At 39.9% G+C, this 22808-nt stretch overlaps 2 protein-coding genes across 14 annotated transcripts in view; one reads left to right on the top strand and one right to left on the bottom strand.

Moving 5' to 3' along the window:
* The window catches only part of ago2 (argonaute RISC catalytic component 2), a 36962-nt gene that overhangs the window by 8537 nt on the left and 5617 nt on the right, over positions 1-22808 (top strand). For 4 of the 8 annotated variants that reach the window (XM_039820812.1, XM_039820816.1, XM_039820814.1 and 1 more), the window contains exons 14-20: positions 58-217; positions 368-458; positions 1336-1530; positions 2577-2717; positions 3130-3231; positions 3459-3658; positions 4087-11549. In XM_039820812.1, the coding sequence (XP_039676746.1) occupies positions 58-217; positions 368-458; positions 1336-1530; positions 2577-2717; positions 3130-3231; positions 3459-3658; positions 4087-4195 (998 nt within the window). In that variant the 3' untranslated portion in view covers positions 4196-11549. Of the gene's footprint in view, positions 1-57; positions 218-367; positions 459-1335; positions 1531-2576; positions 2718-3129; positions 3232-3458; positions 3659-4086; positions 11550-22808 lie in introns of those variants that run through there. The other 4 variants (XM_039820813.1, XM_039820811.1, XM_039820809.1 and 1 more) reach the window with 3 other exon arrangements.
* mpp6b (membrane protein, palmitoylated 6b (MAGUK p55 subfamily member 6)) overlaps positions 14756-22808 on the bottom strand; it is a 22798-nt gene continuing 14745 nt past the window's right edge. For all 6 annotated transcript variants that reach the window (XM_039820817.1, XM_039820819.1, XM_039820820.1 and 3 more), the window contains 10 exons: positions 22347-22499; positions 20230-20382; positions 19874-20101; positions 18913-19044; positions 18719-18815; positions 18351-18419; positions 18098-18259; positions 17799-18001; positions 17231-17359; positions 14756-16003 (listed from right to left, as the gene is read on the bottom strand). In XM_039820817.1, coding sequence (XP_039676751.1) covers positions 15827-16003; positions 17231-17359; positions 17799-18001; positions 18098-18259; positions 18351-18419; positions 18719-18815; positions 18913-19044; positions 19874-20101; positions 20230-20382; positions 22347-22499 — 1503 coding nt within the window. In that variant the 3' untranslated portion in view covers positions 14756-15826. The remainder of the gene's footprint in view (positions 16004-17230; positions 17360-17798; positions 18002-18097; positions 18260-18350; positions 18420-18718; positions 18816-18912; positions 19045-19873; positions 20102-20229; positions 20383-22346; positions 22500-22808) is intronic.

Raw genomic sequence — 22808 nt, 5'->3', positions numbered from 1 at the left:
CCTATCCGCTTCGTTTAATTAATTGCTATCTATTAATGGTCCTGATGTGTGTTGCAGCTGAGGTAAAACGTGTTGGGGACACGGTACTTGGCATGGCCACACAGTGTGTGCAGGTGAAGAATGTTCAAAAGACAACGCCTCAGACCCTCTCCAACCTCTGTCTGAAGATCAATGTCAAGCTGGGCGGTGTCAATAACATCCTCCTCCCGCAGGGCAGGTTAGTGAAGATACTAATAATGAAATCCTGAAATGAATCAATTAGTATATCTTTGTAATGTGACACCTATAAACCTTTATCCACATTTTGAGAATATAATTTTTTTGTGCTAAATTTCAATTGTGTCTACACTCTGCATTCTTGTTCCAGGCCATTGGTTTTCCAGCAGCCAGTGATCTTCCTTGGTGCAGATGTGACTCATCCGCCTGCAGGAGATGGAAAAAAGCCTTCCATCGCTGCTGTAAGTAACAACACAACATGTCCATCTACCCTTTACAAAATAGTTGAAGTTGTTCTCCTTAAGATTTAAGTTAAGTTGTTTCTAGTGGCAGCTTTGGCTTTAAGATGTAATTGCAGGCAGGTGTCGACTGTGTGTCGTCGGTAGATCGGCAGCTAAAACTTGCGCGATGCCTTCACATGCCCCAGTCCACACTGATAACCATTAAGTCTATGAGCTCGCTAAGAGCAGCTGCATCTATCAAGATACAGGCCGTGTGGGGACACGCGCAGCCGTGGAGATGATAGAGCTGGGGAGGCAGCTGACGTGGCTGACCGTGCTAACGCGGTCAACAGTGCCGCTAGCGGGGTTGCTCACAGAGGCTATCAGGGAGGTGCGATGTTTTCCACAGTGAAGCCGCATTGACTGCATTTGCACTGTTGCCCATATTCGCATGGTTAACCACGTAGCGATAGCATTCAAGGTGACACACACGCCCTACTAGCCACTTAGGCAGAATATGATATAAACCTTAGCTGATGAAGTGAAGCGAAAAGCTCCATGGGTGGGCAGGCTTCGCTGGCGGACAGCCGTTTCACAAAGCCTGGGCAGCCTACTTGACTAGTACTTGTTTTTAGTTGGGCCATTATTTATGAGCCATTGAAACGAAAATGTGTTCATATGTGCACTCTGTATGTACAGTTGAATGACAATAATATCTATCTATCTCTATCTATCTCTCTATCTCTCTCTCATCAATCGCATTTTTTGGGTGGAAGCTTCTTTCAAGTAATTGTTTTGATTGTATGGCGGAACCAGTTATTGTGTGGCTGAGCTGCAGCAGAAAACCCCATAAGTCAATCCTTTCATTTGATACTAAATGATTATATTTCCTTTTCAGGTCGTTGGTAGTATGGATGCCCATCCCAGCAGATACTGTGCCACAGTGCGGGTGCAGCAGCACCGTCAGGACATCATCCAGGACTTGGCCACCATGGTGAGGGAGCTGCTTATCCAATTCTACAAGTCCACCCGCTTCAAGCCCACCAGAATCATCTACTACCGCGATGGCATATCTGAGGGCCAATTCAACCAGGTGATACACATATCAGGGATGATGCAGAATAAACTATTAATATAAGAAAAATATTGACGATTGATGTTTCGGCACTAGTAGGGATGCACAGATTCAAATTTTTCAGTCTCGATACCCATACTTGGGCTTTAGGAATCAGCTGATACAGATTACTGATCCGATGCCAATAAACTGTATGCCTCCCACTGTGGATGGAACTGGAATCATTCTTTTATGTGTAAGGCAACATCATTATGATGTGCACCTCAATGCACCATGAGTTTACTAGTAGGACACCTGAACGCTCCAAGAGGTTAACCAGTGGCGCCTGAATGCACCATGCAGTCCCCTCCACGTGCTTTACCGTTCATTGTTTGTTTAGGCAGTGGCCATGTTAGCTGCACGCTACCGGCCTGTAAGCTACGCTGTTTTTTTCTTCGGATAACCACATGTATGCCGGAGTGGAGAGAACAAAAATCACAATATAGACATGAACATAGAATTGAATTGAATACATCAGCCCCATTGCACCGAAACCTGATCCAGCTATTTGGGTCAGTATCAACCCCATATCAGTATCCGATCAGTGCATCCCTGACGCATCCCAGACGCTAGTACCAGTACAAGAAAATAATGTACTTAGCAGAGCTTAATGTTAATTCCTGTGTTTGTGTGTGTATGTATGTATATGTATGTATGTATGTATGTATGTATGTATGTATGTATGTATGTATGTATATATATGTGTATATATATATATGTGTATATATATATATGTATGTATATATATATATGTATGTATATATATATATGTATGTATATATGTATGTATATCTATATATGTATGTATATATGTATATGTGTATATGTATATATATATGTATATATATATATGTATATGTATGTATGTGTGTGTATATGTGTGTGTGTGTGTATGTGTGTGTATATATATATATATATATATATACACACACACACACACACACACACACACACACACACACACACACTCACATACATACATCTATATCTAACTTTTTACATGTTAATTTTTAATATCTTTTGAGATGCAGGTCCTTCAGCATGAACTGCTGGCGATCCGCGAGGCCTGCATAAAACTAGAGAAGGACTACCAGCCTGGTATTACTTTTGTTGTCGTGCAGAAGAGACACCACACGAGACTGTTCTGTATGGACAGAAACGAGAGGGTCAGTATTGTGTTATTGGTAGAAGTGGGAGTTTTGTCAGTTTTCTAGCAAATCTAACTAAAAAGATGAAGGAGCGCACACACATTTCTCAAACCGTTGTTTTGGTACTTAGTTGCGGTTACCTTGTAAACGTGAACCAGCAGTAGAAAAATATGTTCATCCAATGTTCCTATATTGGGAAAACTAGGTAATCCTAAGTAACTTGGTGACACTAGCGCACACCAGCATTCAAACCTGTACTTGGAAATGGCATTCACATATCTGGAAATTGACTTTTCTATAATAATAATAATAATAATAAAACAATTTTGTATGTGGTTTATGTTTGCTTCCCACAAAATTAAGTTTGTTTTCCAAACCTGTAAGACAACCATCTAACTCACTAATGCATTTTTGTATGAATTTTTTACAGGTTGGGAAGAGTGGCAACATTCCAGCAGGCACCACAGTGGACACCAAAATCACTCACCCATCAGAATTTGACTTCTACCTTTGCAGTCACGCTGGCATTCAGGTAAGTTCTGAATCAGTAATTGAGCTAAAAAGTGAAAGTGTGCCTGTGAATTATTTTAGGAAAGGAATTCAAGTTTAAGATCAGATTTAATGGATTTTGAATTTACATGAAAAACAAATGGATCATCCGCCAAATTAGCCAATTGCATAAGACTGTTGATAGTGCAGGCAGTGTTTCTCCTCGTGGACAGAAAAGCAACACCTGTCGTCCATGATCACGCCTTGCAGGGTACCAGCAGGCCGTCTCATTACCATGTGCTCTGGGACGACAACCACTTCTCTTCAGATGAACTGCAGGTCCTAACATACCAGCTATGCCACACCTATGTACGCTGCACCCGATCAGTTTCCATCCCAGCACCAGCTTACTATGCCCATTTGGTGGCATTCCGGGCTCGCTATCATTTGGTGGACAAAGAGCACGACAGGTAAGTTCCAAATTGCGTACTTTTTCTTTTCACTTTTCGTACAAACTGTAGCTGCCCTTCGAAGTATGTACTGTTGCATGCAGTATTCACACACAATTGAGACATACTAATTATTCATAACATTGCACCTTCTTGCTCAAATATGCTGCACAAAGAATTGTGGGTCCGAGTAGCCAGAAAAGCATGCTGGCCTGCGTACTACAAAATCCGACTGGATGCAATAGGACATCCTGGAATTTTTGGCATACTGCATTTGACACACTATGTATTGGGGGATACACAATCTTTTTTTTGGCATACTAAACAGTATGGTTGTATGGTATTAGGCATTTCCTGTGTTTGCCACCTTTTGTATTCTGGTAAACAGAAACTAATGACAGTTTTCACACTTGTGTAATTACAACTTTTTTTTAATTTTGCTGTTTCAGTGCCGAGGGCAGTCATACATCAGGCCAGAGTAATGGGCGTGACCAACAGGCCTTGGCCAAGGCCGTTCAGATCCACCAGGACACCCTGCGCACCATGTACTTTGCCTGAGAGCACACAACCCCAGGTTGCCATGGGTGAGAGACCCCACTGACGGAACACACTACCCCTCGCTGTCTTACTGTCAGCTGTGGATAGCATCACAGTGGTTTCACATAGTGATCTCCCTACCTAACATACCTGTCCAGTTACCCATATGTCTTCAATTGTACTTCAGCCCCTTACCCACCCAAATCAAGCCAGCTATTAGACTGTAAGATGCAAAGGCATCCCTCTTTCTTGGGGTTTGAGCGGGAAGAGGTTTTATTTACATCTCGTGCATTAGTGTGTGTTTGTATTTGTTGTAGGGAAATATGTTTCAAAGTATGAAAGGAAAAGGAAAAGTTTGTACACTGATAGAAGAAATCTACAATTTCTAAACTAGTGGGCAGTATCATTATACATTGGGGTGATTTATAATTTAGAAGAAGCCGTTTACCCTCCTCCCTGTTTTTTATTGTATGTTAGGGTCTTGGTGCTTGAAGGGAGAAGGATCACATTCATCAAAATATAAGGGGGCCTGTTCACTGTTTATATGCCTAAAGATTTGCTCCTCTGACAAACATTATTTATCAGCCAATCAAAGCAAAGTGCACTGACCAAAATGGGTACTTCAATCAGGAATTTGAGGGTTGTGTGATTCACATAGGGCACTATGTGATGAAAAGTGCCATTTGAGACCTTTCTGTTGTCATTTCTGTGTAAAACTATGAATTATTAGTCCCACGTCTGCTGGGTTTTCAGTATTTGTCCTTGATTGACACTGATGACCATTTTATGCCAAATCTGGTGACAAATTACCAAAGGATTCTTTGCATCAGATTTGTTATCAACCCTTGAACCAACACTTAGTTTATTCTGGATGAGGGCTTTTAGTGTTCAGATAGAGATTGAAACAACAGCAGCTGTATCCTCCTTTGCCTCTCGTGTTACCCTATTCCCATGCTAAGACGTGGTGTATTGGGACCGGTTCCCAACAAGGACACCTTTCTAATGTAGTCTGAGCCGTGTTGATAAAAGATCAACATAGAGGGGAACATGACAAAATCCTTTTTTTTTTTTTTTTTTGTTCCCGTTGGTTTTTATAGTCTAATTTAATTTGAATCAGTTTTGTAATGAATATGCATGTAGCTGACTCATGTTTAGACACTTAGGCATTTGTGATAATTGTTTATTTCTTCCTTTTTAAACATTAACCCTACTTCTATGTTTTAATGTAAATAGCAGCAGGATAGTGTTTTCTGCGGTGTCTTTGTCAGAGCGGGATATTTGTGTGGCGTCTCGATATCCAGCCATTCGGTACAGTGGAGTGAAAGCTGCAACATTTTAGAGTTTGACTGATTTGAAATTCCCTAAAAAAAAATATATATATATATATAGTGTTTGCTCTATGAATTGGGAGCAGTCGTTGCACAAACGCTTGAGTTTTATGCAAATTACTTTTTGTGAGTCTTTATACTATATAATAATGTTGGTAATAAGGTATATTTTGAATAAGCTTTCAGTGGAGGCTGCTGAAAATATAAACATTTTTTTAAATGACTGGCCCACATGTAGTCTAAATTAACACTGTCTATTTGTATACAGATTTTAAATGCAATTATTCTCTTGCCTTCTAAGACTTAAAGTCTTACTACAAATAATTCTAGACATTTCCTAACATCCCATCTAAGTTCTACTACTAAGTTAAGCTGGTGAATGTTCTTATAGTCTTGATTGGAGGCGAGTAGTGAATATTTTCTAACTATGCATCATTTTTAACCTAGAGATTTAGCAGTGGGGCATCTCACATACATTTGGTCATTTATAGAGGTAGATAATCAGGGCTTTTTGTTGTTGTTTTTTTAGCATGTTGCATTTAGTAGTGTTTCTTAGTGCTTATCAGCGTCTTCATGCCTTTCTAATGGGATGAAGCATTTGTGGTCATTTGTAACATTGTAGATTTTATAGCCTGAAAATTCGATGTATCCTTGTAACACAATATTTCTTAGCCAAACAAGATTACTGACTTTTACATGATTAGTATTCAAAACACATGGAAGCACAAAAGGACATCCTGATTCTAGGTGCTAGAAGTTTTCACTGTAAACCACCTTAAATCCTCACTGGACTGGTCAATGAGGCTTTTTAACTTGTATGCTAAAAAAAAAAAAAAAAAAGATCCTTCGTCATTTTGAGGATCTTTTCTCTCCCTTCGACGACCTCTCTGCGTTACCCTTTTTAGCCATTATCTGTAAAGCAACTAGAAATCCGACTGACTGTGTTTGTGGGGCATTCTGAAAATCATGTACTTGATATTTACTGTTAAGATGTCAATATTGTTCCTATCGGTGCTGGTCTCACAACATGTAAATTTGGATGCACTTTTGATAGCAGAACGTTGGTATGACTTCAGATGTTTGTTCCTCAATCGAAGCAGGAGGCTCGGCCATATTGCGTGACACTGGTGTAATTGTATGGAAATGGCTGTGTGTTCTACCTCTTGTTACCTGTTTAAGTGTTATGGTAACATCACACTGCTGGCCATTTCTGTATAATTACCCCTGCTATCTATCTAATTGGCATTGTTTGAGTCTTGCATTGACAGTAGAGGTTTTTAAACGCTTAGTGTGCATGATGGTGAAAGCGCTTTCTCAGTTTATGTTGTGATATTTTATTTCATATTTTACTCAAACTGATAAGAGAGAATGTGTTTTTTTTTCTTTTTTTCTTTTAGGGGTTTTGAGCATTGAGCTGTATGACCAAATCCTTGAAGTGTGTTTGTTTTCACACACAGCTTTCCCTTCTTTCTTTCCTTTTTATTCTATGCACCAGTGAAATGACAGACTTTTCACACCGTGATTTTTCCACCTCAGCAGTATAACAACAAATGCAAAGCCCACATCAGCTATGATCATTGCATATCCTGGAGTTGGAGAAATTGTAAACGCACCCTAGTGGTGCTGTTAGACTGTTAGAGTTGCTTGCAAACCTAAAACAATAGAAAGCGTACCTCATCAGCCTGAAAAAAAGTCGCGCACGTATTGAAATCCATGTGAGAATGTTTTGTACGGTGTGTGTGATTCAGGAAGTCCTTTGATCAATTACATTTTATCAGTTAAATTTCATCACAGAACATTATGTAATTTGTCATCAAATGCCATAATTCATTGACATTTTTTATTCAAGTACAAGTGTGATCTTCCATTGGGTTTTATGGAGACTGATGTCAGGTGGAACCCCATTGTTTGGAAATTTGAGTGTCATATTGTCTGGAAAGTGGGACGTGTCTAAATGATAGCGTGCTGAAATTCAGAACATTAAAGCGTGATTTATGGTTCTGCGTTGGCTCCACGCAGAGCTTTCGCTGTAGCCTACGTAAGTGGTCTGAAGTTCGTGTGCGTGTGTGCGTGTGTGCGTGTGTGCGTGTGTGTGTGTGTGTGTGTGGAAGAGCGAGTGAGAAGTGAGAGAGTGAAGGTGATTAGCTTCAGAGCAAGTACAGACTCTAGAGTCATGATGAGAGTAACAAAGTGTCTCCCCTGTGCTTTCTGACCACGGTGGGAAATCTATGGCAGGAAAAGTTAACCCTCTCCTTGATTTCACGTTGTTTACGGAGAAGGAGAACCAGGAAATTAGTAGGGGGAAATGCAGCACTGCCAAGACACGACGTGCGTCGCCCGCAATGTGTTAAATTTTTCGAGATGTGCACATCAGGCGACGGCGTAGAGTCCGACGTACCTACGTACGTAAGTATAAATCATGCTTAGGTTGTGTTTTGGGGGAGATGGCTTTGTGCTTGTTGTTACTGCTCCTTTCGTGTTTTACATGACCTATACCAGCACCTTAAAATAGCAGATCAGAACGACATTGCTTTTCCTGTAGATAAAACTCAAACATTTGACAATGTTATTTTTGCACTAAACAAGAATGGGCTTTTGTAGCTGTTGCAGCATTAAGAGCATTTATCAGATGGCAGACTGGCAGTTTCTTTTTTTTTTTCTTTTAGAAAGGAGCAGTTGGCATTCGTGGATTTCAAAAATACAAGAGAGCACAGCCAACAGGCTTAAGAGCCTCTGTGTTCGGCACTTGCCATTCAGAAAGCCGCGCCTGCCGATCAAGAGGGAGTCTACCCAGCTAACCAGCATTCAGCATGTCGTCCTTGTGAAATATCCTAATGCCTTTTTTAAATGTTAACGAAAGAGTGAAACTTGTAGTTGCGTAGGTGGATTGCCTTTGTACAGTGATGGGGAGAACGGTGCTTTATGCAAAACAAACTGACAGGTGTTGAAAAGAGCTGATTAGCTTTCGACAATAAGATTTCTGTAGAGGCGTGGATGCCAAAGTGTTGTGTGAGGATGAAGTGTCCCGGAAGGTTTGACGGTCACAGTCCCTGTTCAAGATGTGCATAGAAAATGAATGCTAATGAATCCTTTATGTGTCAGACACCCACATAGACTATAGGCTACATATCAAGATTCAGAAAATGTTTTTCCTTTTTACCTGAATCTGCAGGATCATGATGAGCTAAATCAAGAATGGGTATGGAACAAATTAATAAACACACCAGCCTGGATGGCTGGCTTAGTTAGGCATTCAAAACCCCTGCAGTGGTAACTCTAATGACATGACTTCATCCCACTTTGGCTGGTTTTTTTTCGTATCTTTTCGAGTGTCCAAAACTAGGACAAAGCAGGTTGTTGAAATGGTTTGTAAACTAAATGGCATATCATAAGCTAATTTAATTGATTCAGTAATATTATTTTCTCGATACCAGGTTTTTTTTTCTTTCTTTTGTAAGTATGTTTAAATGTAGGGTTGAAAGAGGTTGAGATCAAATTCCTCCAAGTGTAACGATCTGCCTGTTTACATTTTTTGGCTTTTGAATGATCTTGGAATAAAATAAAGCCCGACTTCCAATGAAGCAACAACCTATACATCAGTTTATTTTAAAACATGACCCACTGTATAGTAATGTCTCACCTCCCTGCCTCTCATCCGTCTCTTGTAGAGAAACTATTACTGACATAAAGAAATCTCTTGTAGAGTAGAACCTATTTTCCTAGCTCCAAATAATAACAATGAATGTACTTAAAGTAGAGCCTGCATGGTTTGTAATATTGTATAGGCTATCCATCCAGTACATTTATACTCATGTTTGCTTCTTGTGTACAGCCTTTTCTTTTTCTTTTTTTGGTGTTTTTCTCTTTATTTATAGGCTTTAATAATTGCAGAAAGTACTCCCGTTTTGTTCTTTAATGCTCCATTGATTTGGATATCGCCCACATCACAGCTGATATCATTAATCTTTTCACTGATTAACAGAAGGTATACAAGTCTACAATTGAGATGTCTTTCTCTGGATGTTTGCTACTGTAGTTTTAGGAGACAAACGTTTCTCACTGTTGCAAAGAGTAGTCGTCTTTCTGTTTCTGGCGTCATGCTTGTGTGAGGTGCTTTAACATACGAGTGTGTGTGTATATATGATGGTTGCTTTGGTGTGTGTGATCTCGTTTGCTGTTGGATTTATTTTTGGCTTTTGCTTAAGCCCTCCGGTCTGATATTCCTGTCCTGTAAAATCCTCACCACAGTTCAGCCCACTAACTCAGTAGTGCAGTCAGTGCCACTTGAAAGCAAGAAGCTAAGGTTTGTGTTTGAGTGTTGCTTGTGTTTTTACTTTTGTTGATTGTATTGCTACACCGCTTTTTTCCCCCCAGATTTTAACTAGTACACTTTATGATTTACATGGCACTCTGCAGGCTTCAGCAAGCATGGTTTTCTTCTTCCTATTCCTAGATAAACCTCTCTGAAGCCTCATTTTTTCCTTGATCATGCTAATGTCCACCCAATTACCTGTAGCCATGTGACACTGGTGCGGTGTCCTCAAGGTCTTTGCATTTAAAGTTTGCCTATGTTATTGTTTTTAGCTACAAGTCTGAATTATTGAGTACAAATTTGAATGGGGGAGTGGACCTGAGGAAAGTACCGTTACGCTCACGTCCACTGGATGCAGCTACGTCGCATTTTGGTTGTCATGTCCGGTATTAATCTCAGTTTCAATGTTTTCCTCTTAATGCCACTAGCAGGTCAAAGTTTTCACTCATCCACTAACCGATCTCAGCATCTACTTCATGGGTTGGACCAAAAAACATACAAACATTGTTCCCAGACAAGGATTTTGGTGTGACCTCAACTTTTCATCTCGGATCAAAACTTAAATTTGTCCAATACTGTGGTTTATGACCAAATACATGCAAAACTGACTTTCCCGTCAGCCTCAGCTGTACTTTATATAAATTTCTAATTGTCAATACCGGATATGATGTCCCAGGTATTATATTTGCCAGTAAATACAGCCATGTATAGTGAGAATAGGAACCGATGATCTCTGGCAGACGCAGCTGAGCCACAATGTGTTGGAACTGCGTCCGGTGGACGTTTGGCTTTCGGCTTGGGGGCTGTAGGAAATCTGACCTTGACTGAGTAGAGCCGTTACCGAGCTTCTCCAATCCAATGCCATCCAGCTGATCTACGTGTATCCAATCATGTATGACTCATATGGGTATTTTTGTATTTTCAAAGCATTTCTAGTCTTCATAATGACTTGGCTTTTTATTTACCAACTTGGAAAAAAACTACCTCAGAGCAGTGTCAGGTGCTAGGTAATAGTAGCCCTCATTTATAATAATGGTAACAAAATCAAAAATTGTTGTGACCAAACCAATACACAAGCCAATATCGTGTGAGAGCACTGTTCTTTTCTTGAACCTTAATAAATGGAAAACCAAGTAATCATGTATGACTGGTTGCTTACATGTTAGGGGACCAAATTTTTGTAATTGGGAGTCTCATTGTTTCATACGAGTCCTTTTTTTTATTTTTCAAAAGATGGCGACAAAAACAACCCAGCACAACCTAGGACTCCTTCATGTGGTGAAATTCATGACTGGATCATTTGTTGACAAATGTGCCATCATAAAGTAATTGCTATTCACTTTGACAATGTGTTGCCAGTAAAATGTTGGCGATATTGAGGTATGTTTGTAGCGGCATTGAAGGTTTGTTGGTACAGCAATAATGTCGGTGTGTGGGCTGTGGGTCGTGGTAATTAGTTTGTCTTTACGCCAGTCTGTCCTCTTTACGCAGGTCAAGACGAGGCTCAATACACATTTTGGACTTTTAGTTAGCAGGACAATACTTTGCAAATGTGTAGATTCATTTGTGTCAATATTTGGAACCAGCCTTTTCAGTTTTTGTTTTAACAGAATGTTGAAATGTTAAGGTTTCATACTGGATAGAGCCACTCCACGTGATCAAATGCTTACATTTCTCTGCCGTGTTAACCCAGTACTGCAATAAAATCAGGGTGGATGTCCCTGTCTCCTACTCAGTTCATTTCTGCTTCTCCTATGATTAGCCAGACTCAACCGCATTTTTGTTAAGGGTATAAGATGTAGTTTTTGCATGCGACAATTTACAAAGGGAATATACACATTTGAACATCTTTACAATGTAGCAGAACATTGTAGACTTCAACGAAAGGTACATATGAGGCTGTGTGGCAATTAACTACAGATAGTTGTAATGTAGTCTAAACTGAAAACATCCAGCGTGTTTGTAGTCGTTTTGTGTGCCTTTTGTCAGATCTCTCTCTCTTCATCTGCCCCAACATTGGGTTTGTAAGTCCTTTCAACATAATGGTTTTGACAAAATGTGCTGCGCCACATATAAAAATAATTTCCATTTTTAATTATCATGCAACCTTGCGTGTAGATGCTGCATAGAACGATCAGTATTTGTGTTTTGCACTTTCAAAGCAGTCTCAAAAAAAGAAATGCCCCTCTTGAGGTTGGGCAGAAAGTAAAATGAAATAACTGACGAGGTATTTTATGCTATCAATAGGAATTATAAGGAATAATATGACTTTGAAGAGCTTTTCTAAAAAGGTTGATATATCTATATATATTCATGAAGTACCTCATAAGCCTGATATATGCTGCATTGACTTTTTTTCTGTAGTGTACTTCATATTGTCCATTAAGATTTTTAATTTTCACCTTTTGGGAGGTTTGAATGTCTCTACAGGCTGTGCACAGGCCACAACCAGTAAATCTGATAGAGATTGGAACAAAGGAGTTTGTTGCACCTTGTGGCCAAACGATGATGTGTCATTTATGCAATTTCTACGCAAATCTCATCAGACTATTTCTCACTTGTAGCCACATCATATTTCTGTGCTCTGTCGTTTTTGTTTTTGCATTTTCTCTGTGTCTGTGTAGCCAAAAAATATCGGGTTAAGTTGACGAAGAGTTGACACACACACCAAGCGTCCTGCGAGGCTCTGTGGTATAACACGACTGTTGACTCAGGTATTGTCGTGAAAGGGCTGTATCTGCTTACTGTGTCCCTGTTCTCCTTCTGCACCTTTGTCTTAAAATAACCTTAGATCTACATGTGAGGTTCCTATTTGGCCTTAAAAGTTGAACAAATTATGCACTACAATTTCACAGACTTGACAGAGCGCTCGATTCCCATTCAGACACATTTCTTGAAGAGTTTGCATCGCGTCATTGCCGTGTTATCTACCTCCTATGAATGTAGGGGCTGTCCTGGAGTTGTAGTCGCTGCAAAACTTTTGCTTTTCTCGCTCATTAAGGAAAACAGACAATCATCTGTAGTTTCTTAAAAAATATAAACTATATTGCCCTATTCATTCATACATAGTACTAATTCCAGGACACTCCATTTTTCATGATATATATATTATATATATATTTTTTTTTTTTTCTTCCTCATTGGCCATTTTCATTTTATACATTGTGCTTTTTTCATTGCAAGCCATGTTGGAGAAGCAAAGTGACCAAAGTCTCTTGGCAAAGGCAGCCCTGCACAGCTGTGTGAATTCAAACCTCCCTTCATTTGTGTCATTTTGAGCTCCGTTTTGAGTTTTATTTCTCTTTTTTTTTTTTTTTCCCTTATTTAAACCACGACATGCCAAAACTGAATTTGCTGTCATTCCTGTTCTGGTGAGGGTCTTTATGTTGCTGATTTAATTTGTTCACATCCACTGCTAAGCTCCTCGTTTCTTGTTGTAAAGATGTAAGCTTTGATTTCTATTTCACATCTCCTTATTTTTGTTAACAACAATGCTTACAGAACACAAGATATGCTGTAAACCCTGTTAGGACATAATGTGAATATGTATCACTTAATATAGTTCACTCTTTGGCTTGACTGTAAGTTGCGTTAATAAAAAATGTTTAAAAACATTTTCCTGTTGTGACTTTTCTGTTGAATAATTTGATGTTTTTATCCTCAGATTGAATCATTGTATGATTGTTTACACAATAGGCCTTTTATTGCAGCATACATTTTTTTGACTAGTCAGGAAAATCACAGGTGTGGTTAAGAACATTATGGCTCTGTTCTATATCCCACTAAGCTGTGACAGTGAGTCAGCATGTACAGTACCAGGACCCTGAAACTTAAAGCAGCTAAATGAAATTCAACCAATACTCGTAATAGTAAATTTAGTGATGAAATAGAAGACTAAAATTGTAAAAAGTTTCCAGTTGTTGGCTGCAGCTACTATGGCACACGCCCGATCTAGATTCTAGAATCGATTGCTTTTCCTTGGGTTCCCGGATGTTACACTGAAATTTAAACATTACATTTTGCAGCTGACTTTGGCCTGTTGAATTAGAGCAAGTTGAAAATATATTAGTTGAATTTAATACATTGTATTTTGCATCTGAATTTGGTATATTGAATTTCTTTACGTTGAATTTTTGATTCTGAATTTATGAACTTGGGTGAAAATTTGGAGAGTAAACTTCAGAGGCAAAAAATTCAGATACATAATTTCAATGCATAAATATTTAATGCTAGAAATTCAATGGCTTTTTAAATTCAAAAGCCGATGATGAAACGGATTTACTTCCATAGCATGGTAAAGTCATTTGACAGCTTGAGCTTTTTTAAAGAACTTTTCAGATGCCTTTTTTTTTTTTTTTTTTTTTTTTAAAGGAATGTGAACATGTTCCTCAAAACTTTATTTATAAAAAGCCAAAAACAAAGGTAGGCGACTGAGATTTTATACCCAGCCTTATGTCAGTATTTGCCAGTAATTTATCTTGTACATTCAAATAAAATATGTGATTTAAAAAAAAAAAACTATTTTGAGGTTTTGCCATAACTTACTGCTGATAAAAATGTAAAAACATATCTGTAGATACAAGGTCGATGTGAAGACAATTCAACAGGCGGTAGAACTGTTCTCTAACATGTGAAACAGATTGGCCTCAGATTTCTGAAAGGTTATATATTGTAAAGAATATCCATATATGGTTATTTATTAGGGTTTTTAATGTATTTTCCTGAGGTTCAAGACTGGTTTCAGAACAAATTAATTTGAAAAGGAAACTAGTTAATAATCTTAATGGATTTAAAAAAAAAAACATTTGTACTTGTTATAACGATTTACAGTATAAGACAAACAATATTGCCCCGTTTTACCCTTTTGCTTTGCTAGATGCATTAACCATCCAAAGTCATATGTTAAATTATACATTTACATTCGTGGAAATACTAATCAAATTTAACAATACTGAATTTCAAACTTTATTTGGAGTATGATCAGGGCTTTGGCATACTGCAACACTTAAGAGAAGGACCATAAGGAGGAAGTGGCTTTGTGCCACATTCACATATAGAAAACATGAACAAATTGGCTTATGTAGACAGCAACGATGACGGCCAATGACAACGTAGATGGCCATACTTCAGACAGACAGACAGACAGACAGGCTGATAACAGGATCATTCAAAACAAATCAATGGATCAAGTGTGACAAAACACTACACTCTATATGTATAAATCACCACACTGATGAAAAACTAGTGTAAGAAAACAAAACTAGACATGATTAACAGACAGTATTTGATCTTGAAAAAGTACATTATAAAGTTTTTTCTTCTTTTTACGTGTTGGAGGAGTTGTGCGCAAACAGGCCTTTTTACCTCTTTATTTCTGCCCAGTTGATCCCGTGGAGGACACTGATAGAAGAATTTAGGGCCGGCAACAGAAACGCTAAAGGATAAAGTTGTTTGGACGTGAAAATAAAACGGCTACACAAGTTGCTCAGGCATGGCAAGGATGTGTGACAACTGACAGGTTTCTTGGACGATGACTGCTCAAAGATTTTCTAATCCATCTCCTTTCCTTGTCTTCATATTGAAGTTTGGATGGCTGATCAGAAATCATGGATGTCCACGAAGACAGACAAAGACAAAGAAATCAAGGGAAGGGAAACAACTATAAAATAAGACGTGTAACTACAACAATAAATTAATGCAAAAATATGGCCCGAGTACGTGACCAGATTTTTTTGTTTCATTCTCAATGGAATTCCACATTGAATAGAAAGATCTTTCATAAAAAGTTATAAAATAAATAAGCACTTTTTCCCTTTGAGTTTTGAGTAGAAAAAAAGTTGCACAGCGTGCAGGCCCAAGAGGAGAAAAAGCTATATGATTTTTTTATTTTTTTAATTATCTATGTTATTTTGCACAAGTATCTGCACTCTTCTCCTCTTCTTTGGCCTTTGTGGCCACAGACATGCTGGTGGGTCAGTGTGACCCGCTCAGAGTGGTCGCTGGAGCTGGTCCTCAGTACACCCAGTTCACCGGGACCCACTGGGGTTCACTGCACAGTTTGTCCACGGCGGCCTGTAACGTCTCGAAGGCCTTGTCCAGGTTGTCGTTGACGATGGTCAGGTCAAAGTAGTGGCTGTAAGCCCTCTGGATCCGGGCGCTCTCATCCACCGTCTTCCTCAGGTCCACATCCTGCCAACACACAGAGGACAGATGAGTAAACATACACACTATAGACGCTGCTGCTCGAGGCATTTTGTATCTCCAGAATGAAAATCACACAACAAAAAAACAGCAGGTAGCCTACCATCCATTATTTTGTTTAATTTTGATGCAAAAGGAACAGACATTTTGGATGTCTGGACATGATAGTGGTACATGAACCAAGTACATTTACTCAATTACCAGTTAGGCTACTTGGTCAGTTATATACTACTTCATACTTCGATGCCAGTATAATTAATTTGAAAACATTTTACATACAAAATATATGGTGGGTTCCTAACAATATATAGAGTGAGCCCCATCTTAACCAAATACAAAATCAACATTCATGTTAATGTATCAGTAATAAGGATTCCATGATATAATATATAGTGAGACTATAAAAGTGGCAAGGCAAATTTTGCTTTTACTTTTGATACTTTGTATACATTTTACTACTACGTCTGGTAGTTTTACTTAAAGGTCCAATGTGTAGGAATTTCTCCCTTCTAGCGTTGAGATCATATATCACAATCAACTCTCTCGCATCACGCAGTTCAAAGGCTATGGATTACAGCTACGGTAAACTTCACGCTTTTTGCTGATGGCGCCGGTCTCTTGTTCTTTTCAATATCCTTTTTCTTTTTCTGGGCTAAGAAGAAGACTCCTGTTCCTGAAATTTGGATTTTGAATACGTGTGGTCCTCCATGTTTCCTTCTTCAAACTTGCCGGGGCCGGGAAGCTACGATACCCATTAGCAGCATTAGCAGCACCTGTGACTTTATCATGTGACAGCGAAAAAGTGAAAGGCGGAGCAGTATGTCCTGTATGTCCCTTACCGGCTAACGTATTTCACTACCCCCAGTTCATGTGAATGCAAATGTAAAATTTCAAGCCAATAGGAATACTTGGAATAGATGGTGGAGGTAAATATTAACGAAAGAGGAAAAGTTTGTGAATGGGCAACACAGATTTTGATAATGAACAACTAAACACGTTACACACTGGGCCTTTAAATAAAACTTCAAATGTAGAACTTTAACTTGTGAAGGAGTATGTCTGCTAACTTTAAAGTTCCCTTTGTGTCTCGGTTGCCACCACATATAGGTATGGACATGGATATGTGAATGTATAATAAAGCATTTATAGCTCTTAATTTTCTTTTTTGGCTCAATGTGGGTAATGTCCTGATGACGTGCATGGGAGTTAACCTACCGTAAGTTGCTTAGTGGTGATTCCTGCGTCCACCACAGCTTTATGCATGGCCTTTAGAGTATCAAAATCTGGCGCCGCAATAAACACCACATAAGGCATGAACTCCGCTGTTTTCAGTACCTTCAGAGCCTGAGGAGAGACACAGTAGGTGACATTACAGCCATGGCCAACAAACTAAGTCTTAATAGCTCTCTACAGCAAGGATTAACAAAGCCAAGCCAAGTCATCGACTATAGACCTATGGAAAAACGCAGCAGCACAAGTATCAGTCCTAATGACCTCAGCATCACAAGAAGTAGAGGAAAGCGACTAGGCAAGGTGTGATTCCTGTTTTTTTTTGTTTTTCTTTCCTCGAGACCGCAGAGGGTGGGGGGTGGGAGAGGGTTGTTCTTGTTCTGTTCTGTATGTTCAAAAATATAAAAAACAATAAAAAAAATTCATCTTAAAAAAATAAAAAATGTCTTAATTTCCCAATCAACGTCTCATGCTTATCTTTTAAAAGCCCCTTCTTTATATTCCAAAGACCCTCAACACTGTTTTCTTCAACCCTTTCTAAATCTCCTCTTACCTGTGGGTTGACATCCAGGATGCAGGTGCGTCCTGTGCCCACCACCTCGTGAATGGACTCGATCTTGGTGCCGTACAGGTTGCCGTCGTACTCGCCGTGCTCCAGGAACCGGCCGGCCTTCACTTCCATCTCCATCTCTGTCCTTGTAGTGAAGTGATAGGAGTTGCCGTCCAGCTCATCGTCACGGGGCCGCCGTGAAGTGTCTACGAAAAAGCTCAGTTAAATGTTTGATCGTTTGTAAAAGTTTTAGCTGTTTGTGTCAGACAGAATTCAGAAATACAGGCAAAAGCATGACCTACAGGGTATAGTGGTGCCAAAGCGCGTGGGTTGGAGGACCATCAGCCGGTTCTTCAGGCTGCGTCGGCCCACACCCTGAGCACCGATCAGAACCAGCGTCTTTCTCTGGAATGCTGGCACCTTTGCCACTTCCTCATAAATCTGCAGCTCATGTCTGTCAAACTCTGTTTAAACACATGCATAATTATTAGCCAATGAAAGAAAAAGATACTAAAGAGGTCAGATGAAAACCAACAGCATGAAAAGTCTTCTGACCTGCATTCTTGGCTGTCAGATACATCATCTTCTTCTTCTTTTTTCCAGCTATGGTTCCACAGAGGATCCCTACGAAAACGAGACACATTTATGCGTTTGTATGTCAGTGCTATTACAGCATTTGGCCAGACGGGGGCAGGCATGGACCATTTTCTTTGTTGTTAACATTGGCTACCCAGGCCTTCAGTGGTTAAAGCAATAGAGAAGTGACAGAGGTTTGGCAGCAAACCAGTTGACAAACTTTAGACCAATCCATCTTTTCAACATCAGTATTGCTAAAGAGAGGAACAGGAAACATTTGTGTTGTTGATGTTTTAGGTCTAACTAAAGCGTAGCAACGCCACTGAGGCACGCGCACACTAACATACCTGATCCATCAAAGTCTCGAGGGACAAAAGCTTTCCTCTTCTCTTCCAAGAACTGACTGGGTATCAGTCCCGTGGCCCCAGCAACCACATGGCATGCCTGACACAGATTACAGATCAGGTCACAGTTAAGTCTTGAAATCTTGTCATTTTAAATGACAAGACACTCAAAAGGAAATAGATGGAGGAAAGCTCACCTGCCACCAGTTGGGATCCTCTCTGTTGACAATCTGAAGAAGGTCACCTTTCTTGAAGGCCATCCCTGCCTCTCGGCAAGGGATCAGGTTGTCATTTGCTGGGTTGTAGTCAAAGTACGGCCGCACATACACCTGTGACGAACACGTGCACAGTTTTGAGTCTTAGCGGGGATTTAATTCATTTTCATTGGCTTGCTTAGAATAAAAAGGGTTGTGGATTTAGAGAGAGACATACAGATAAAAAGAGAGAAAAAAGAGACTCAAGCTCAGCATGCTGCCTCATACACTGACACAGTAACAGTGGCTCATTCACACGCCCATTATGTCCGACGTCCCACACTGCACCCGACCCAGCTGTTCACGCTGCGCCAACCGTGGCGGCTTTTTGCCAGGAGGGGTAAGTGCTCTGGCTGATGTATTCAATTAAACAAGCAGCCAGAGGAAGCAATAAAACAAGCCAGTAAAATATACTGTGCAGCGCGCCCCGAGCCACAGAGCAGAATGTGATGTTGCATTATATCTCATTCAGTTTTACTGCTCTTCATTCAATTTAAGCCTTACAAGCATTTCCAAGTTTATGTCTTATTTTGTTCAGGATGCACAATACCTTTTTTTATTTACTCGAAAAATCTGTAGTGCATGCATAAGGGAAAATATTGTAAATTACTGTACTTTCTACGTGAGGGAGCATGAGATTACAGGAAGTGTGTGTGTGTGTGTGTGTGTGTTTGGAGTGTGTGCAAGAGACAGAAACAGCTAGTGTGACCCAGATGGCATGTGGAGTGTTATTAATAGGGCTCCCAGGGTTCACATTCCTGCGCAGGGGATTGAAGGAGTGCCGTAAGGACAGATCACCAGCCCTGTACCACTGCCCAACATCTGACACTCATTACATAAGTGTAGGTGCTTGTGTTTACATTATCATCTCATGTGAGAATTCTGCGTGTGTGTGTGCGTTTACCTGCGGAGGTGCGGGAGCGTCTCGGTAGCTCGGGAGTATTTTCAATGTGATCCCTCCGCTGCAGTCTTTGAGCATCTCCTGCAGCTCGGTAGGGTTGTTGCCTACGTCCTTCCCGTTCACTTCCTTTATAATGTCACCCACATGGAGCAGACCCTGCCTGTCAATCATGCCGCCGTGAAGGATTCTAGCAATGACAAGGTCGTCTTTCTCCACACGAAATGTCACGCCCTGAGAGAGAGAAGATAGCAGGGTGATGTTAATCGCATACACACACACACACACACACACACACACACACACACACACACACACACACACACACACACACACACACACACACACACACACACACTCACCAGCGGCTCTCCGGCCTTCTTTCGGATGCCAATCATCCGCACAGCATCGGCCTGCATCAGAGCGCTGTTTACTGCAGCATCATTGGTCGTCTCAGTCGGGGGCGGGATTTCGTAGCACTTGGAGGCCACCATGTCATGTGCCTCCAAAAGAGACTAAAAGAAAGAGGACAAATTGAGAGGGAGAGAGTAATCATGAAAAAAAGAAAAGGCCCATTTTTCCTCTTACAAATGAAAAGTTAATTTGCAGTAAAACGCACCCTTGTTCAATTCAACACACTCAGTGGTTTTGGTGCTACAACATTACTTGGTCTGGTATTACTAGTAGCCTATGGTGGCTAATGTTGGCAAGCTTTAGAAAGATGTTGCTGTATAAGTACCAATACTGAGTGAGTTTGTTGACCTAATGACTCTTTTCCATTTATGCTACTATTATGCTATGTTTTAGCATTATTCTGTAATTGTAACTTGTGGCCACAGTGGATACTTTTAAGTGAAAGTTACATAAGCTCGCTGTAAATGATGTCAACAAAAACTGCTACTTGATGTTAGAAAGCAGAAATTTGATGATAGCTGCATAATGTGGAATATGTGGACAGATGGCAGAATGGTATAGTAGGATAAAAGCAGTAACAGAGTCACATCAAGGGCAGACAGTAGAGCAGAAGTTTTTACCAACATGAGTAATTGTCTAATTTGCAATGCTGCAGCATCTGGAACAGTTTGTTACCTCCACCAAGGAGGTTATGTGTGTCTATTTGTTGGTTTGTTGGTTTGTCTGTCAACAGGATTACGGAAGAACTACTGTTATGCCCGATTTTCATGAAACTGGTGGAAGGGTGTAGCGTTTTTTGAGCAGATCTGAATTATGAGGCGGACACAGAAATTATTTATTAAATTATTTATAACATTGCAAGATAGATTGTTTGTGCTGCATTCATGTGGTGTCGGAATAATCTGAAAAATGTGTTCTTCACACTGCATTAATATTGTATGCCTTATTGAAGGTTTGCACTCTCTGAATGCCTTTCTAGTTTATTCGCTCTTTTGGGTTTGATTTTCCGAAAACATTTCAAAATTAAAGTCACCAAGCTGTTTAAACACTAAACTAGAAAGTCCTGAATGTGCCTTAATTGTGGTAAAAAATAATAAAATAATAATCTATTGGTTTAATCCCAAATATGGATTACAACCAAAATCTAATCAATTAACTCTTGGTTTGCTGACTATCCATCCATCAACTTTCATCCAAGCCCATTTTTTTAGATGCTACCAGTGCTACTTTTAATATTTTTGCAACAATTAGACAAATAGATTGGTGAAGAAAGCAAGTGTGTAAACTCACACTCAATAGTTGATGATAATATCTGTTACCCTCATTTCCTCTCTCTTTTCGTCCCAACCCGTCCCTCCCTATCTCTCTACTCTCAGTAGGTCAACAGGGTCTAATCCTTCAGCTTACAGCACAAAGGGCTCTGATTGGTGCAGGCACTTTGCTCAGAAGTCTAACTCCTATTGGTCAAGCCTGTGTAAAGTCCCTGGTAGGTCCAAGGATAAAGGTTCATGTTTATTGATGCAGGAGGAAGGGATCCAAAACATCAGCTCTGTGCTACTGTAACTACAGTCAAAACATTACAACTCTAGGCTGAGCTTAAACCTTTGAACGGAATAAAAATATCAAGTGTAATCTCTCCTTCACACATACATACGGTGACATGTTACAGAATTCTGGCATTAATTTGGGCCTAAAAAAGATCCAATTTGAAAAGCCTTTGTGAGGTGGCTATAGGTCACATTATTATCAACAGTGAGCATTTAAATAAACACTTATTTACAATGTCAATCACTGGTGTCGAATGCAAAGAAGTTGCAAAACAAATAGAATTTAAAATCTGAATCAGGAAGGTCAGAAACCCTTCTGATTCTGACTTTTCTGATTCTGATAAAAAGTGGATCAAAATAGTGTCAATTGGCACCTATAAATTACTTCCCAAACTGAGTCAATATTCAATCCACTAGCAGGACAAAGCAGTCCAGAAATCAAGTCTGTTTTACTTTTACTTGTGTGTGTACGAGTGTGTGTGTAAGACTGCGTATCCCCCCGCCCCCCCTTGTCTCACCTGGAAATGTGGCTCCTGGAGGATCCTGGACAGTTCGGCCGCGCTGTCGTCTTTCACGTTGAGATTTTTGATGTCTCCCAGAATCTCCGTCACCAGCTCCACATTGTTGTCCTGCACCGCCTCCAGCTTCACTTCCTCCAGCTGTTCAGGAGCCTGGGGGAGACAGAGAGGCTCATGGAGGGTAGGTGTGGATAGTTGGTAGTTGACTCTGTGTGTTATGTTAGTATTTATTTGAATGAGTGGATAAATGAATGAATCTGGATTTTGTAGCGTAGTAGTGATTGCTGACATTATATTGGACTCTACATACAGGTAAGAGCAGATTATTTTGCTCTATAAGCAAGCTGTCTGCTTCGTGTTACAGCAGGAACTACAGCTGTCCTCCAACTGAACTCACTGCTCACTGGGCTTGCTACGGCAGAGGAGATGTGTGTTTATGTGCAGACGTCATTAAAAAAAGTG

The sequence above is a fragment of the Perca fluviatilis genome, chromosome 13, assembly GCF_010015445.1.
Source record: "Perca fluviatilis chromosome 13, GENO_Pfluv_1.0, whole genome shotgun sequence".
Classification (NCBI taxonomy): domain Eukaryota; kingdom Metazoa; phylum Chordata; class Actinopteri; order Perciformes; family Percidae; genus Perca; species Perca fluviatilis.
The sequence above is the reverse complement of the archived record's forward strand: the minus strand, read 5'-3'. Positions and strand labels throughout refer to the sequence as shown.